The 19,472-nt window shown below is 44.3% G+C and overlaps 1 protein-coding gene across 1 annotated transcript in view; it reads left to right on the plus strand.

The window, feature by feature from the left end:
* The first annotated feature begins 3,642 nt into the window (after positions 1 to 3,642).
* wdtc1 (WD and tetratricopeptide repeats 1) overlaps positions 3,643 to 19,472 on the plus strand; it is a 41,785-nt gene continuing 25,955 nt past the window's right edge. The window contains exons 1-5 of the mRNA XM_055656388.1: positions 3,643 to 3,774; positions 15,543 to 15,731; positions 15,961 to 16,044; positions 17,381 to 17,427; positions 18,090 to 18,201. Coding sequence (XP_055512363.1) covers positions 15,684 to 15,731; positions 15,961 to 16,044; positions 17,381 to 17,427; positions 18,090 to 18,201 — 291 coding nt within the window. The 5' untranslated portion in view covers positions 3,643 to 3,774; positions 15,543 to 15,683. The remainder of the gene's footprint in view (positions 3,775 to 15,542; positions 15,732 to 15,960; positions 16,045 to 17,380; positions 17,428 to 18,089; positions 18,202 to 19,472) is intronic.

Here is a 19,472-nt window from a genome sequence, read left to right on the forward strand (position 1 = left end):
CTTTTGAAGGTCTCCATTTATGAAGTAATAACCCCACTTACCTTAATATAAGACAATTTAAAATTATCCTATTGAACTGATTACTAAACTTTTTATGAGATGGAAAACAAAAAAACTGCACATGCTACAAATCTGAGAAAAATACCCAGAAAATGTTGGAAACACTGAGCAGGTGAGGCAGCATCTGTAAATAAAGAATGAATATTTTTTCAATTATTTATGGAGCTCCTTGATCAAATATATTAATAATAATAATAATAAATTTTATTTATGTGCGCCTTTCAACAGTCTCAAGGACACCTTACAAAAAATTTAGCAAGTAGAGGAAAAACATGTAAGGGAATGAAATAAATAATAGAGACATGACTAGGACACAAACACTCAGTTCAAAACACAATATGAGGCAATTCAAGCACAGATGAAAAGGGAGGGGGACGTGGGGCTAAGGATAGGCAGAGGTGAAGAGATGGGTCTTGAGGCGGGACTGGAAGATGGTGAGGGACGGAATTGCGGATCAGTTGGGGGAGGGAGTTCGAGAGCCTGGGAGCTGCCCTGGAGAAGGCTCTGTCCCCAAAACTGCGGAGGTTGGACTTGTGGATGGAGAGGAGACCAGCTGATGTGGATCTGAGGGACTGTGAGGGTTGGTAGGGGGAGAGGAGGTCAGTGAGATATGGGGGTGCCAGATGGTGGAGGGCTTTGTAGGTGAGGATCAGGATTTTGTAGGTGATGCGGTGGGAGATGGGAAGCCAGTGAAGTTGTTTGAGGACTGGAGTGATGTGATGCCAGGATTTGGTGTGGGTGATGAGTCGGGCGGCTGTGTTATGGACCAGTTGGAGTCGGTTGATGTAGGTGGAGCTGATGCCAAGGAGAAGTGAGTTGCAGTAGTCCAGTCGGGAGGAGATGAAGGCATGGATGAGTCATCAGCGGGAGGTGTGAGAGAGGGTCTGATTTTGGCGATGTTGCGGAGGTGAAAGAAGGAGGTTTTAATGACATGGCGGATGTGATGCTCAAGGGAGAGGATGGAATCAAAGATCACGCCAAGGTTGCGGGCCTGGGGAGATGGGGAGACAGTGGTGCCGTCGATGGTGAGAGTGGGGTTATTGATTTTGCTGAGTGTGGATTTGGAGCCTATGAGGAGGAATTCTGTTTTATCGCTGTTGAGTTTGAGGAAGTTATGTTGCATCCAGGTTTTTATAGCTGACAAACCCGCGTTTACTCGGCCAATATATGAAATTAGTCTCAATTATGATGTACATTTTTATCTATGTCTTCCCTTAAGAGCTCTTCACTTCCAAAGTGTGGCTCATCCATCCATGTTGTCATCCCTCCACAGGTGTTATTGGTGCAGCTTGCAAAAACATCTTTCAAACATTGCACATTGTCTTTCCCTCAAGATTTCTGGTTGACACAGTGGATTGTACTTTTCAAAACAATGCAAAAAACGTTGAATTTATTCACACTCCATCTGTTTGTCTCTTGCCTTTCCCTCTCCATTAACAATTTATGACACGGAGGACATTATATAATTTTGTACCCATTCTATGTCATTATTTTATATACCTCTATTAGGTCACCCATGAAATTTTGCTCCAGGGAAAGGCCCAGTATATCCACTCTCCCTCAATCCTCCATTCCAGGAATCTGCACTCACTAGCACCATCACGCCCTTCCTATAATGTGACGCATATGTGCTGAGTTACCCCTGTTTGGCCTGGCCCCTACGGGAGGGGCTGTTATGGGATGCTGCCTTCAAGGTTATGCTCTAGGACCAAATTTTGAGATTATTGGTTTGTTTCAAATTCATCCTCACCAATTACCTATTTTCTAATATTCAATTTAATCTGTTGGCACTGAGGGAGAAACTTGAATCTATTGCTGTGCAGTGTTTGATATCATGCCCAAGAAACAAAAGTGTGAAAAGATTAACTATTAATTTAAGTATCAAAGGAGATTGTGATCGATGTCAGGAAGGGAAGCGGTACACATACACCAGTAATCATTGATGCTGCTGAGGTAGAGATGGTTAGCAGCTTCACAAGGTAGACACAAAATGCTGGAGCAACTCAGCGGTTGAGGCAGCATCTCTGGAGAGAAGGAATGGGCGACATTTTGGGTCGAGACCCTTCTTCAGACTCGTGTTCATATGAATAAATATCACCAGCAATTTGTCCCATCGGGTAAGAGGTACAGAGGTTTGAAAACCATTACCTGCAGATTCAGGGACAACTGCTATCAGGCAACTGAACTGTCCTCTCACCAACTAGAGAGCAGTCCTGACCTCCCATCCATTGGAGAAGGGTCTCGACCAGAAATGTCTCCCATTCCTTCTCTCCAGAGATGCTGCCTGTCCTGCTGAGTTACTCCAGCTTTTTGTGTCCATCTACCTCATTGGAGAATGTAAGTATCTTTAATCGAACTTGACTGGATTTTATCTTGTATCTGTATACTCTAGATTGCTTGATTGTAATCACATAGTCTTTTTTGCTGACCAAATAGCACACAACAAAAATACTTTTCACTGTATCTTAATACATGTGACACTAAACTAAACAAGAAATATTCAGTCTGAAGGGTCTCGACCCGAAACATCACCCATTCCTTCTCCAGTGATGCTGCCTGTCCTGCTGAGTTACTCCAGCATTTTGTGTCTACATTCGATTTAAACCAGCATCTGCAGTTCTTTCCTACACAAGAAATATCAAAATACTGGAGGAATTTCATGGGTCATGCAGCTTCTGTGGAACGAAGACAGACAACATTTCATATTGGTATCCTGCATTGGAATCGGACAAATTAGTGTTAAATATTGATGAGAACTCCCTTGTATCTTATTACACTCTCTGGTGGAGTGTCCAGTGGATCTCATTCCACAAACTGGAGTGTCCAGTCATGTTCATAAGTCATAGGAGCAGAAAAGGTAGTTCGGCCCATTGAGTCTGCTTCACCATTCAATCATGGCTGATCCCTTAACCCCATTCTCCTGTCATCTCCCTGTAACCTTTGACACTTTTTAATAAAGAACCTATCAATCACTTATTTGAAATACCCAAAGTCATGGCCTCCACAGCAACTCCACTGGGGCAATTAATTCCACTTGGATCCTGTTCTCCCTGTTGGTGTCCAGTGCTTTGATCCTGATCGAAGTTGGAATGCCCAGTCCTTGGATCCTGATCCACACCCTGTTGGAATATCCAGGCTATGGATCCTGATTCACTCCCAGTTGGGGTGTCCAGTCCCTGGACCCTGCTCCACTCCCTGTTAGTCCAGTCGGGTGATCTCCTGTTCCCTCTCTGTTGGGAGTTCAGCCCTTGGATCCTGATCCACTCCCAGTTGGAGTGTCCAGTCCTTGAATCCTGGTTCACTCCCAGTTGGAGTGTTCAGTCCTTGAATCCTGGTTCACTCCCAGTTGGAGTGTCCAGTCCTTAGATCCTGCCCTGCATCACTTTGCATCCAACTCAGTGGCTCCAGCCCCGGTTTCCATGGTTTCCACGCACAAAACTACATTTCCCAAGATGCCGCTGTCCCCGCCCACATTTACGTAAACACCCCCTAAAGGTCAAGATTGGTCAGAGGCTGACGATTGGGACGGATTGCGGCTGTCATTGGGTAACGTGCTGTCAATCAGTCAGGAGCGCCGGAGATGACGAGAGGTGGGCGGGGCGAGTAAGCGTAGTGACGCAATTTGTGTGCGCGGCGAGCGGCCCAGCGGAGCCGAGACCGGGGACCCACCTCAGCTAGTTGACGGTGGACTTAGCGGCTACATGGAGGCGACAGGTAAGCGGCCACCCTCAGCTGCGAGCGCATATCTACGGCCGGCCTGGGACAGACCTGTAGGCAGCAGCCCGCCGCGGGACACCCGATCCCCGAGACATTGTCCACAGAGAGAGCCGTGGGCCCAGGGGAGGCGGCCGGGGACGCCAGCACGGGAGTCGACTCACCCGGCACGTCCGACACTCTCGCCCCGCTCCCCCGCCACCCGTTGTCACCCCACCCCCGGGCCATCAACAACGGCAATCGTGGTGTAGTAAACACCCACTATTGCCATAACATACTCGCCGGATATGATTGCCACCTCGGCCCTCTCTTTCGGCCCGTGTCATCGCTTTTTTACTCTCCTCTGCCGGTGTCACGACCCCAACGGCACCCGCTGTTGATTTTCTACTGGATTTTCTCCAAAGTTCCCATTCCACCAATTTCACTGATCCCTTCTCTGTCCTTTGGTACAACAGCCACCCTCTTTAAGCTTTAAGCACCAAACCCAAACCCAACCCCACCCTCTCGACCTTTCTGTCCATTCTTACATCGACCCACTTCTGATGTCAACGACTCTGGTCTTCACAGTGTCACTGACCTACGTATTATAGTCAGTCTCTCCTCCTTATTAACAGCACCTGTCCCTCTTCCCTAATACACACGCATCTTTGTGACCACACTTTACCAACTTGAGTGTTTGCTGTATTATTGTTTATCCGTGCCAACTACCGTTTTGCCATCTGTCATGGGGAAACGCAGGTTATAAAGGTCAGAAAGTGAAGCAACACCCTACTTTGTACTTCTGAGAATAAGGGCACGGGGTAGTACAAAGTCAACTAGAATGCTGACTATATCTTGGAACAGAAGTCTATCTCAGATACAATCTAAAGAGAGTGAGTGTATTTGAGTGTATTTTTTGCTCATTTTTCTGGAAACGGGCCATTTGCCATATCTACTGGCCTTTGAAAAGGTGATGATCCCACTGGTGAACATACCCTCACAATGCTAATGGGAAGTAAGTTTCAGAGACAAAGAACGAACAGCAAAATGGTTCCAAGTGAGGTGCAACTTAGAGGGAAACTTACAGATGATGTTGTTCTTATGTGCCTGTTGCTCCTTTCCTTCCTATTGATCGGCTTGTGGGTTTGAGAGGAGCCTTCAGAGTAGCCTAGATGGGTAATTATAGTGCAATACATGGTACTATCTGCAGTCACAGCACAAAGCAGTTGAGAGAATGAATGAATATTTATCGTGTAGGCTGGAGTACCAGTCAAGCAGCCTGTGTCGACTAGAATGGTGTTGAGCTGCTGGCATGCTGGAGCAGCATTCATCCAGTCAAGTTGAGACTAGACCATCACATTTCTAACTGGTGTAATGTAAATGGTGGGAAAGTTTTGGAGTGTCAGGAAAAGAGTGCTATCAGTTGACCTGCTTTTGAAGCCATAGTATTTATGTGGTTGATCCAGTTGAGTTTCTGTCCAGCGGTAACATTCCTCACCCCTGCCTCCAAATCACAAGATATTGATGGAGTGAGACTCTGATGCCATTGAATGTCATGGGTTAGCTTGGTGGTAAAATTCTCCTTCATCAGAGAAGGTCAATGGCACCTGTCAGTCAATTCCCCATGATCATTCTGCATGCAAGCATGAACTATTCATTTAAATAAAATGGAATATTTCCTCTTCTGACCTTATTGTTAGGAAATGAGCTAGCCGGTGAAGCAGCTTAGTATGGTAGACCGCATGTCAATGTGCTGAAGAACTCCTAGAGAGTGGGTCAGGCTGACTGTTTAATTATTTTAGAGGGAAATTAACGGAAAACATAAAGCAACAGACTTTGCAGGTTTGGTTCAAGAGACTTTATTGCATGATATCATGGAGAGATGGCGGCAGTAAACTGCCCACCAGTTCTCTGACTTCACAGCAGAATTAGCCAACAGTTAAATGTGCCGTAAACAACTTTTGTTTTTTGTTAGATACAACTATACAAAAATATTCTATCTACTACATGGGTACCAATTATTTCATTAGTCATAACATACTTTTGTTTATGTCAATCTTATTCAATAACAGATGGTTATTACAAGTCGAACACAATACAAGGGCATCTTGACATTATTTTATCTCACCTTTTAGGTGGAGCGCGCTCTGAGCCAATCATAAGCCCCCCATTAACAGTAACATTTCTATGCTACTAGCAGTAGGGGGCGTGGGTGGTCTACTGTAACACACTGCTGAGAGAAACAAGCTTCCTTATCTCCTTCTACTATTTCATGTTTAAATTTAACATCCACCATTCAACACATTCCGAGCCATCTAATCATACTTTGCCGATTCCCATGAACCTCCTCTACATCTGGTCAACGAGAGATTCCAATTGTCACATCCAAACACCCTTTCGTTGTTCAATTCCAATCAAAATTAAGTGAGGAAGGATATTAATATTTTCTTCCACAGTTTCCTCCTTGTTGATCTTTGTGATCAACACATATATTAGGACGCAAGGATTTTAATATTTTCTCTCGTTAATGTTGCAAAAATGGATGCATACATGTCCGAGTATAATTTTGGTTGAAACCCCTCAAGCTCGTAAAGAGTTATGGGCACAAACCCAACAATCTAATCAGATAAGGAAGCTTGTTTTTCTTACAGCTGCGAGTTCACTGTGTTCTGTGTGAAAGTTGTTAATTGAATTTCATATTCCAATTTCTACCGTCATCCTGTTTCTTGTAACTATCTAGATGCTTCTCTACACCCTCATATCCTCTGTGATCCCATATAATGTTAATATATTCATAAGTATTTAATACTACAAAGATAGTTAAAAAATAATATGTCTACATTTTGACACTCTTTTATCACTACAAAATGATATAGTTCTTTTGTTTCCTTCTCCTCGAGGGTTCCGTCTGAGTGATGCAGTTTACATCTGGTGGCATGTATCCAATGGGGTTTTACTTTTACTGCTCTTCGTGTTGTTCGTATCACCAAACATGGTCCTTTCCACCTATTAGAGAAATAATCATTATTCATTGCTCGCACATAAACCTGATCTCCTGGTTTAAACGGGTGCATATTTACTTTTACCAGAAGGACCTGTGCCTGTTTAACTTTTTCATAGATGTTACCAACTTTCACACATGGCATGAGCATGTCTTAAGGATTTTTCATCATTCCATATCAGGGCTATCTTCTCAGGAGCCATCGGAGGTCGGGTTCCTGTTGTCATAGGTCGCCCCATCAATATTTCGTGAGGTGTTAAGCCCGTGTTTCTATTTTTCTGATTTCCCAGGGCATACATCACTACGGGCACTACGTCTGATCTCAACAATCTATTTTGCTGGCATACTTTGGCCAAAGTAGCTTTTATCTCACCATTTACTCTTTCTACCATCCATGAGGACTGTGGTTGATATGGTATGTGTAATTTCCACTAGAACCCAAGAGCATTCAACAAGTTCTGAACTAATTTACTAGTGAAATGAGTTCCTCTGTCACTGTTTATTCCCATGGGTATCCCCCAATCTAGGTATTATTTATTTCATTAAAATATTGACTACCGTCCTTGCATCATCTCTCCTTGTGGAGTGTGCTTCCACCCATCTGGAGAACATATCAACTATGACCAGAATGTATTTAAAACCCTTTGCTGCGGGCATATGTACAAAATCAATTTGCAAATTCTCAAAAGGCATTTCAGGTTGTGGTAGGTGATCAAATGTTGCAGGCGTCTTCCCTCTATTATTTTGTTGACACACCAGACATGTTCTTGCAACTTTATCAATTATAACTGATATACTTGGTGCATACCATTGCTGGGACAGTGGGTATGCCATTCCCCCCTTTTCCCATGTGAGCCTGTCCATGGGCTAGGCGAGACAGGGACAAAAATAAGCTCCTTGGGCAAACTACCCGACCATCAGGGTGGACTCAGACAATGGGGTCTTAATAACACCCTGCTTTGCTCTGGGAATTCTTTTCCCCGAGCGATGCTAGGCTTTGGGCATCCTGTAACTGGGCTACTTCAATACTAACCTGGAACTGTCTTTGTACTGCAGACTTAAATTTAGCTGCTCATAGTTGCGGGGTTTGCCTGAGGCCAATCTGGTTGGCTATATAATCAGCTGATCTGTTTCCCTTTGATACATCATTGTCCGATGATGTATGAGCCTCACATTTAATAACTGCAATTTGCTGTTTATCATGCTTAATATCCTGTTGATGTGATGAATCCTCTATTTTTCCATAACTGCCCAAAGTCATGTACAACCCCAACTACATAGCATTGGGTGTAGATCTTTTGCCAATATGCAGGCATTAGTCAGGGCATACAGCTCAGCTGCCTGAGCAGACGTTCCGGATGGTAAAGCGTAAGCCTCCAGCACTTGGTGTGGTGTGACCACTGCATAGCCTGCTAATAACCTGTCATTGCTAGGTCGGTGTGAAGGGCCAACGGTAAATAGGACCAGGTCAATAGACAATAGGTGCAGGAGTAGGCCATTCGGCCCTTCTAGCCAGCACCACCATTCACTGTGATCATGGCTGATCATCCACAATCAGTACCCCGTTCCTGCCTTCTCCCCATATCCCTTGACTCCACTATCTTTAAGAGCTCTATCTAACTCTCTCTTGAATGCATCCAAGGAATTGGCCTCCACTGCCTTCTGAGGCAGAGAATGCCACAGATTCACAACTCTCTGGGTGGAAAAGTTTTCCCTCATCTCCATTCTAAATGGCCTACGCCTTATTCTTAAACTGTGGCCCCTGGTTCTGGACTCCCCCAACATCGGGAACATGTTTCCTGCCTCTAGCGTGTCCAAACCCTTAACAATCTTGTATGTTTCAATCAGATCCCTTCTCATCCTTCTAAATTCTGGTGTATACAAGCCCAGTCGCTCCATTCTTTCAACAAATGACAGTCCCGCCAACCCGGGAATCAACCTCGTGAACCTACGCTGCACTCCCTCAATAGCAAGAATGTCCTTCCTCAAGTTTGGAGTCCAAAACTGCACACAATACTCCAGGTGTGGTCTCATCAGGACCTTGTACAACTTCAGGAGGATCTCTTTGCTCTTATACTCAACTCCTCTTGTTATGAAGGCCAACATGCCATGACCTTTCTTAACTGCATGCTGTACCTGCATGCTTACTTTTAGTGACTGGAGAACAAGGACACCCAGATCTTGTTGGACTTCCCCTTTTCCTAACTTGACACCATTCAGATAAGAACCTGCCTTCCTGTTCTTGCCACCAAAGTGGATAACCTCACATTTATCCACATTAAACTGCATCTGCCATACATCTGCCCACTCACCCAATCTGTCCAAGCATCCTCACAGCATCCTCACAGTTCACACTGCCACACAGCTTTGTGTCATCTGCAAATTTGCTAATGTTACTTTTAATCCTTTCTAAATCATTGATATGTATTGTCCCAGCACCGAGCCTTGCTATACCCCACTAGTCACTGCCTGCCATTCTGAAAGGGACCCGTTAATCCCTACTCTTTGTTTCCTGTCTACCAAACAATTTCCTATCCATGTCAGTACCCTACCCCCTTAGTACCATGTGTTCTAATTTTGCCCACTAATCTCCTATGTGGGACCTTATCAAAGGCTTTCTGAAAGTCAGGTACAGTACATCCACTGGCTCTCCCTTATTCATTTTCCTAGTTACATCCTCAAAGAATTCCAGAAGATTAGTCGAGCATGATTTTCCCTTCTTAAATCCATGCCGACTGGGACCGATTCTGTTACTGCTATCCAAATGTGCCACTATTTCATCTTTTATAATTGACCAGCATCTTCCCCACCACTGGTCAAGCTAAGTGGTCTATAATTCCCTGTTTTCTCTCTCCCTCCTTTCTTAAAAAGGTCAGGGTTATCAATCAGATGATTCTGTAAACCCAGCTGGAGAGTGGCAGTGGCTTCTAGAAGCAATAGTCAATCATGGTCACATTCTTCTTCTGGCAGTGGTACAAAGGTAGCGGGATTTATAGCAGTTGATCGCTGATAAGTATAGTTCGAATGTGATAAAAGGATAACTTCATATCCTGTTCTTCTAGCGGCTGTGAAATGTTGTGTAGCTGCTGAGTTCAATAATAATATCACAGCATGAGGAACAGTCACTATAAGTGGGTGATCAAGAACGATGGGGATTGATTTTTCTATCATTGTAGCCGTTGCCCCTACAGCTCACAAGCAGGCTGGCATGTCATTTACTACAGCTGGTTAAGCCACGGAATAATAGGGTACCGGTCTAATTCTCCCTCCATGCTCTTGAACCAGGACCCCAGTCGCAAACCCCTTTAATTCATTTACATAAAATTGAAAGGACTTTTTATAGTTTGGCAATCCCAGCGCCGGAGCAGTAACCATAACGTTCATTAGATCTCTAAATGCCTGGTCACTTTCTGCAGTCCATTCTACTCTGGAGGGCTCTGGCGATACTGTTTTAAACATGGCAAGGCAACACCCTTTTTGTCTCAGGCAACACATGGCTCAGCACTTCAACTACCACTCCCATTCCAAATCTAATCTTTCTGTCCTGGGCCTCCTCCATGGCCAGAGTGAGTCCCACCGCAAATTGGAGGAGCAGCACCTCATATTTTGTTTGGGTATTTTACACCCCAGCGTTATGAACATTGACCTCCAATTTCAGGTAGTCCTTGCTTTATCCCTCCTTCTCCTCCCCTTTCCAGCTCTCCCACAGCCTACCGTCTCCGCCTCTTCCTTTCTTATTCCCGCCCCCCCCCCCCCCCCCCCCCCCCCCCCCCCACATCAGTCTGAAGAAGGGTCTCGACCCGATACATCACATATTCCTTCGCTTCAAAGATGCTGCCTCCCCCGCTGAGTTTCTCCAGCATTTATGTCTACCCTTTTTTAAAGTCACTTTATGTTCAGGGGCTGATCACACTCACCCGACATGATTCTTATGCTTTGCCCATAGTTCAGAGGCCAGAGCCATTGGTAACCTTGGCAGATCCTCAGTAGGTGGCTGTTGCATTTCAAAAACAGCGTCTCATTCCTTTCTGACCCATGTGATCTCTTCCATGTGCCATTAAAAAAGTCAATCTGGACCTCTCCTTTTGCCATTGGCAACTTTAAAACATGAATTGGCGGTTTGTCCTCCATCCTTTTTATCATCTCTCCTATTTCCTTCGCTGCTGCTGGAGGTCTAGTAGCTACGATCAAGTGTGATTCACCGGCAACCCCAATAGTATTAATATTTGACTGACTAATGGGGATGTCCATGGAGGGGGGCACAGATGACATGGTGGCCAATTTATATGCTTGTGCCTGTCGGGGCATCAAACAATTTACTGAAGTTTGAACAGTCAGAGGCCCATTTTCAGTTTGGGGCACTCCGGCATATTCCTCCCACTTACTCTTAAATCGGGCTATAAAATCTGGGATCGTCTCGTCTTTGTGTTGCAAACATCGCACCACCCATTATAGCCTCCTTTCCTCTGTGGGCCAACCAGTGAGTGAGGGACTCATTTCCCGGAGCCTGCTGATCAACATATTGCTGCCACTTAGTTTGGTATTTCATTAGTCATAACATACTTTTTGTTTATGTCGATCTTATTCAATAACAGATGGTTTATACGTCAAACACAATACAAGGGCATCTTGACATTATTCTACCTCACCTTTCAGACGGACTGTGCCACCATCCCCTCTCTGAGCCACTCATAAGCCCCCCATTTAGAGTAACATTTCTATGCTACTAGCGGTAGGAGGCGCAGGTGGTCTACTGCGAGGAACAAGCTTCCTTATCCCCGTCTACTATTTCATGTTTACATTTACCATCCACCCTTCAACACATTCCTAGACAAGAGTCTAATCTTACTTTGCCGATTCCCACAAACCTCTTCTACACCTGGTCAACGAGAGATGCCAATTGTCGCATCCAAACATCCTTTTGTTATCTTGTTCAATTCCAATCAAAATTAAGTGAGGAAGGATATTAATATTTTCTTCCACACTGACACTTACATGTATGCGGAATTCAGTGCTTGATCTATATTTGGACCAAGGTTGTGATGAGGTCTGAAGGCAAACTGTTCAATGCTACAGTGACTAGGCTATTGGTGAGTAACACTATCAACTAATTTCACTACGTTGGTAATGTTTGTGCTAGTTGTATTTGGCATACTTTTTCTGATAAAGACATGGCATGTCAATTTTCCACATTGGCGGTTCGATACAAGTGTAAGTATATAGGACCGGTCCGACAACGGTGGTGTCGGTGGTCAATTTAAAGATGGTGTTGGAACTGTGTCTGGGTACACAGTCATTGGTATAGATTTCAGAGAGCAGGGGGCTGAGTACACAGTCCTGGGGTGCTCTTGTGCATCAGTCCTGAGGCGCTCCTGTGCATGCTATGTTGCCTTGTCACACAGCATTTGCTTTGCCGCATACTTTTAGCTGTTTCTTAATGTATTGTATGGATGAAGTGAATCAGCGAGATTGGATGAACAGCAGAATGAGGGGTATACCAGGTGATGGGGATTGTGTAGGTAGAAGATGGATGCATCTAAGAGGGGGAACGGGGTATAAATGAGTGAATTCATGGATGCTGTTGTTTTTGCTTGGGTCAACAGCAAATAAAAATGCAAGTAAAATATCCTGTCTGGAGATCAACAGGAACTTGGAACTAAATTAGAAAAACATCACCTCAAGCTTCAGAGTCTCTGAGTTATTATGAAATACATCTTGTTAACTTTTATACAGGTTGAGACAAGAGTGGCTCAGAAATCCGTGTTCATTGTTCTTTCTGAAACAATGTGTCCAAGAATCATCAAGGGGACAGACAGACCATGTTAAATTTTGACTGGCTTAAGATTTTTTATATGCACAATTGTATAAAAGCAACCAAAGTGTTACTGCAGTTAATGCGGTGTGTGATACACGTAACTGGTTCAAACATTCTAGATTCTAAGTTGGATTCGCATCGGAGATTATCCATGGAAAATCAGTTAATAGTAAGATGTTGATGAATGGTGGAAAGTGCTCAAAAAGGGATTGGGGGGCGGGGGGGGGCGGATTCAACAACGTGGGTGCATATCTGTGAGCGCATAATGGGAAAGTGTGTGTAGGAAAGATCACGTTTAAACTAACAGGGCAGGGGGATGGGACCCAATGCAAGAGGATCATAAGAGGAGAACAGAAGCAAAAGGTAGAAGGGAGATATGAAAAAGTAACCTGAAAGCTTTGTGCCTTAATGCGAGGAGCATTCGAAATAAGGTGGATTAATTGATTGCGCAGTTAGTAGTTAAGGGATATGATATAGTTGGAATTATGGAGACATGGCTCCAGGGTGACCAAGGCTGGGAGCTAAACATGCAGGGATATTTGATATTCAGGAAGGATAGACAGAAAGGAAGAGGAGGTGGGGTGGCATTGCTAGTTAAAGAGGAGATTAATGCAATAGCAAGGAGAGATGTTAACTTGGATGCTGTAGAATTGGTATGGGTAGAACTGGGAAATAGCCAAGGGCAGAAAACGCTTGTTGGTGTATACAAACAGCAGTAGGGAGGTTGGGGATAGCATCAAGCAGGAAATTAGGGATGCGTGCAGCAAAGGTACAGCAGTTACCAAGGGTGATCCTAAGAAATTCAAGAAAAGTAAAAAAGAATATTGTTACATTTCGGAAAAAATCTTGAATTTCTTTGGGTTGAAAATGTGGTCATGCCAAAGTGTATTTAAAAAAAGTCAAGACAGGGAAACCGATAAATTGTTCTTCAAGATTTCAAAAAAAGTAGCAAAATCTGGATATCTGTGAAAATTGAAAATAAAAACAGGTCAGGCAGTATCTGTGGAGAGAGAAATAGAATTAATATTTCCGACTGATGACCTTTTTCAAAACTGGAAAAACAAGAACGACAGCATGTTTTAAATTGCAGAGTGGGGAGGAGAAGAGAGAGTTTGGAGACCTAGATTGTCCAGGTGTTACAAATGCTGTTGAACCTGTAAGGGACTGGGTAATAAATATTTGTAAATCACATCTGAACCTCAGAGGAGACATGGGGAAGAGGTGGGCATGTGATGTTATGTCAGTTATGATCTTGCAGAATGAGGAAACCTGCTCAAGGAGCTAAATACCTTTTTGTGCTTCCCCTAAATTAATTTAGTTTAGTTTTAACAGCCTCTTACACCCACCGACTCCAAGCCGACCATTGATTACCCTTACATTAGTTCTATATTACCCCCCCTGTCGCATCCTACACACTCGGGGCAATTTATAGAAGTAAATTGACCTATTTGCACGTCTTTGGAATGTGGAAGAAAACCCACGTGGTCACAGGGAGAACAGAAACTCCACAGAGACAGCACATGTAGTCAGGATAAAACCCGGGACTCTGGCGCTGTGAGGCAGCAGCTCTACCGTTGCACCACTGTGTTGCCCTTTTGTTCTCATTGCTGTTTCTGCAACTCTACTTTCCCGTCCAGCACTTTTTTTCTCTTTTACTATCTACTATTTACAAAAATTGCAGCAGGATCTTGATGGGTGGAGCAGGTGGGCTGTGGTTGATGGAATTTAATACAGAGAATTGTGAGATGTTGCATTTTGGGAAGTCTAACGTGGGCAGGATCTACACAGAGAATGGTAGGACTCTGGGGAGTTTGGTAGAGCAGAGGGATCTAGGATTGCGGTACATAGTTCATTGAAAGTGGTGTCACAGTTAGATTGGGTGGTCAAAACGGCTTCCGGCATATTGGCCTTCGTCAGTCAGATTATTGAAGTCTAAAGAAGGGTTTCCACCCAAAACATCTTTTCTCCAAAAATGCTGCCTGTCCCGCTGAGTTACTCCAGCATTTTGTGTCTACCTATTGAGTATAAAAGTTGGGAGATCATGATGCACTTATATAAGACGTTGGTGAGACCACATTTAGAGTATTATGTTCAGTTTTGGTCACCATCTTCTGTGAAAGATGTTGTCAAGCTGGAAAGGATGCAGAGAAGATTTACGGGAATGTTGCCAGGACACGATGCCCTGAGCTCTCGGGAAAGATTGAGCAGGCCAGGGCTGGAAGGGCATTGGAGAGCAGGAGGATGAGGGGTTATTTTATGGAGGTGTACAAAATCATGAGAGGAATAAATCAGGTAGACGCACTGAGTCTTTTTCCCAGTTTAGGGGAATCAAGAACCGGAGTACATAGGTTTAAGGTGACCAGAGGAAAGATTTCATTCGAACGTGAGGGGTAACTTTTTTACAGAAAGGGTGGTGGGTGATTGGAATGGGCTGCCGGAGGAGGTAGTTGAGGCAGGTACTATTGCAATAGTTAAGAAACATTTTGACAGATACATGGATAGGATAGGTTTAGAGGGATTTACTTTGGAGGGAGCTACTTTGACTTTGATATGGGCCAAACACAAGCAGATGAGACTAGTGTCGATGGGGCATGTTGGTTAGCGTGGACAATTTGGGCCAAAGGGCCTGTTTCCACGCTCTATGCCTCGATCTCCAAACCACCAATGTCTGTCTGACCTCTCGCCACCCTCCTAGTCACCCTGACAACTCCTTCCCACCATGTGCAGAGGTTCTCCCCTCTGCCCCACACTCCCAATTCCAGATGCCTTCTCTAGTCACCCCTCTGCTTCCAGGTCATCCATCCACCAGCTCTCTTTTTGGCCCTTGTCACCCTTTGAGCCCATTTTTGCTGCTGTTTGGTAGAAGATTTTATTGTGATCACTTTTGAACAATATTTTGGTGAAGGACACGATACAATCGAAGCGTTTTAGCAAACATGGATGTGTTATCTTGGTTCTCTGCTGTTTTTTCAGATTCCAATGTTCCGTGTTGTTCCTTGCTGGGATTAAATGCAGGCTGTTTCTTTATTTCTGCTCTCTATGAAGCCTAGTGGTGAGCTACAGTACGGTGACAATTGACAGATTGTTCATCTGTGAAGTTCCACCCGAGAAACAATGGAGCTGTTTAATGTAACCAGGGACATCATCCAACGGCAGATAAAGGTACAAAATCTATTGATGTCTTTTCCAATTCAGGTGCTGGCAAATAAAATCTCTCCATAGGGGTGCTAGAAGCCTGGAAGGATTGGTCGGCTGCATGCTGCTGGGTGCTGCATGGGTTGGGTTGAGATGACCTGGTTGAGGGAGGATGCCATTTGGGTGTGAAAGGGTGGTGATAAACTCCAGCCTGACCACCTCTCAGTCTTGTGTATTCCACCTTTTTTCTCTCTAGGAGCGGAACACTCTGCAGTTTGAGCGTCGATACCATGTCATTGATCCGTTCATCAAGCGATTGGGCCTGGAGTGTGAGCTTGAGGTGAGACAACTTGAGCCTCTGTAACGTAAGCCCTTAAAGACATCTTAATCAATAATTACTGTGTGCCACCTAAATACCCCTGAACTGTGAGTGATTTGGCCTTGGACGATGTTGCTTATGGCAACTCTACCAGGAGCCAGCCAGTTAATTAATTTCCTGCTGTTTCCTCGGAGAAGTGTATGTTGTTCAGTTCACTTTTGAATGCTCGTACTGAATCTATGAATCCTTTTCTACCTTCAATTTAGTCCGCACATTTCTGGCCGCAATTTGCTGCTTCAAAATAAAATAATATCATCCCTCCGATTCATTTGCCAGACCCCTTAAATAGAAACATAGAAATTAGGTGCAGGAGTAGGCCATTCGGCCCTTCGAGCCTGCACCGCCATTCAATATGATCATGGCTGATCATCCAACTCAGTATCCTGTACCTGCCTTCTCTCCATACCCCCTGATCCCTTTAGCCACAAGGGCCACATCTAACTCCCTCTTAAATATAGCCTCACTGGCCTCAACTACCTTCTGTGACAGAGAGTGACAGGGAGTCAACATCTCCGATGACCCACAAATACCTCAACTCTGGTCAAGAAGGCTCACCAGCGTCTCTTCTTCCTGAGGAGACTGAAGAAGGTCCATCTGTCTCCTCAGATCCTGGTGAACTTCTACTGCTGCACCATCGAGAGCATCCTTACCAACTGCATCACAGTATGGTATGGCAACTGCTCTGTCTCCGACCGGAAGGCACTGCAGAGGGTGGTGAAAATTGCCCAACGCATCACCGGTTCCTCGCTCCCCTCCATTGAGTCTGTCCAAAGCAAGCGTGGTCTGCGGAGGGAGCTCAGCATCGCCAAGGACTGCTCTCACCCCAACCATGGACTGTTTACCCTCCTACCATCCGGGAGGCACTACAGGTCTCTCCGTTGCTGTACCAGCAGGTCAAGGAACAGCTTCTTCCCAGCGGCTGTCACTCTACTCAACAATGTACCTCGGTGACTGCCAATCACCACCCACCCCCGGACACTTATTATTATTTATTCAAATCATTTGCTATGTCGCTCTTCCAGGGAGATGCTAAATGCATTTCGTTGTCTCTGTACTGTACACTGACAATGACAATTAAAATTGGATCTGAATCTGAGTTCCAGAGATTCACCACTCTCTAGTTTCTACTCATAGAAATGATTTCTCAAAGTATTCTTCTGAAGGTCCATATAATTTTTAAGCGCCTGGAAGGGAACGTCGCCAGCAGTATTCTGCCAGTAAGTGTCGTAAATAACTGGTTTTGTGAGGTTGTGACACCTGTTTAATATTTAAACTACTCTCCCATTTTGTCTCACAGGGTCACTCTGGCTGCGTGAACTGTCTGGAATGGAATGAAAAGGGCGAGTAAGTGATGCTGCACATTTCATTACTCTTCCTTGGACACTGCCAAACCACATCACTTCTTCCTCTTCCCCCCCCCCCCCCAAATCCCCATTCGTGGCATATTCTCTTCATTATCATATTGGCCTTGCAACATATCTTTTTCACACAACTTTATTGCTATTCATCTTCCACATATTCCTACACAAGTGTTTCCTCCCTCCATCCAGTCTTGGTGATTCTCATCCAATATTCATTGTCCAATGCCCCAATCACGTGCATCTTCCTCCAGAAAAGTCAATTTCTCCCTGCTTTCCTCTGTACATCACTGGACCGGGTGTTGCTGCGTCCAGACTCGGAAACAGCTTCTTCCCTGCTGCCATCAGACTTCTGAAAGATCCTTCCATAAACCAGGGTGCAGTCCTGATCTCTCAACCTACCTCATTGCGCAAATTGGACATTTTCCTTCAGAACTATTACACCACAATGCTCTTTGGTATTTTTTCTCTTCACTCTACCTGTTGTACTTGTCTATGCCTTGATTGTATTCATGTATAGTATTATCTGATTTGATTTGATGGCACACCGGCTACCAACAGCTTTTCACTGTACCTCGGTACACGTGCCAATAACCCATCAATACTGGATTACTGCTGCTTACACAGTTTTGTTGTCTTCACTTACAGTTTGCTGGCCTCTGGATCAGATGATCAGCACATCATTCTGTGGGATCCTTTTAGCTGCAAGAAACTGCTGACTATGCATACTGGGCACACTGCTAATATATTCACAGTGAAGGTATCCTCTCCTCTGGCGTTGAAATATTAAATGTGGTTTTCAGATTTGGCTGTAAATGGGTGTAGCTATTGAATTTCTGCTTTATATAGATTTATCCTAGAGGTACAATCCAAGTATCGAAACGTTAGTGAACATTTATATTAGATTGATATTTGATCTAGTGAGTATGCTGCATCTCTTTCCACGTCAGGCTGGGCATCCTGCATTTTGAAGGCAGCGGCAATAATTACTTTTACATATTTGCGTCCAAGAGTTTTTATTCAGAGGTGTTCAAGTTCATTCAACTTAAAATGTGGATAGAAATAGTGCTTCTACAAGTGTAACTTTGAAGAAATTGCCCCATGTTGTGGCTAGAACACGAAGTGAATGGATTGAAGGGTTTTGGCCCGAAACGTTGCCTATTTCCTTCGCTCCATAGATGCTGCTGCACCCGCTGAGTTTCTCCAGCATTTTTGAGTACCTTCAATTTTCCAGCATCTGCAGTTCCTTCTTAAACAGATTAAATTCCATTCTGTAAAAGCTTGATTTATTGTTCTTGTTTATGATCTGCACCGATTTAGCACTCTTGCTATCTCAGATGAGAGAGGTCAAATGCTCTCCAGTGCTGTATGATTCTGTGATCTTCATTTGTTACTGCTAAATGATATAGGGAGGAGGCCAGTGCCTAAATAGGAAACATTACTTTGTGAAAGAAATAGTTCTCTTACTTTAAAATGCTTTCTCTGGAGAAAGATCCAGGATTGCAACCCTTTGTTCCTGAATTTATTTAGCCACCCTCCCTTCGATCCACTGTGGATAGCTGTGGATGTCTCTCAGTAAACCTCTTCACTTCTCTGTCCTTCGGCCTGGATTTCAAGATGAGAAGAGTCAAGAGAGTTTTATTGTCATGTGTCCCAGATAGGACAATGAAATTCTTGCTTGCTGCAGCACAACAAAATATGTAAACGTAATACAGAACAGGAGATAAAAGTTCAGCGTATCTATATACCATAGACCATATATATACACAATAAATAAACAGATAAAGTGCAATAGTAATAGACTGTTATTGTTCAGAGCTTGTTTGATGTTGTATTTAATAGCCTGATGGCTGTGGGGAAGAAGCTGTTCCTGAACCTGGATGTTCCAGATTTCAAGCTCCTGTACCTTCTTTCCAATGGCAACGGAGAGACGAGTGTGTGGCCAGGATGGTGTAGGTCTTTGATGATGTTGGCAGCCTTTTTGAGACAGTGACTGCGATAGATCCCTTCGATGGTGGGGAGGTCAGAGCC

The sequence above is a fragment of the Leucoraja erinacea genome, chromosome 26, assembly GCF_028641065.1.
Source record: "Leucoraja erinacea ecotype New England chromosome 26, Leri_hhj_1, whole genome shotgun sequence".
Lineage (NCBI taxonomy): Eukaryota > Metazoa > Chordata > Chondrichthyes > Rajiformes > Rajidae > Leucoraja > Leucoraja erinaceus.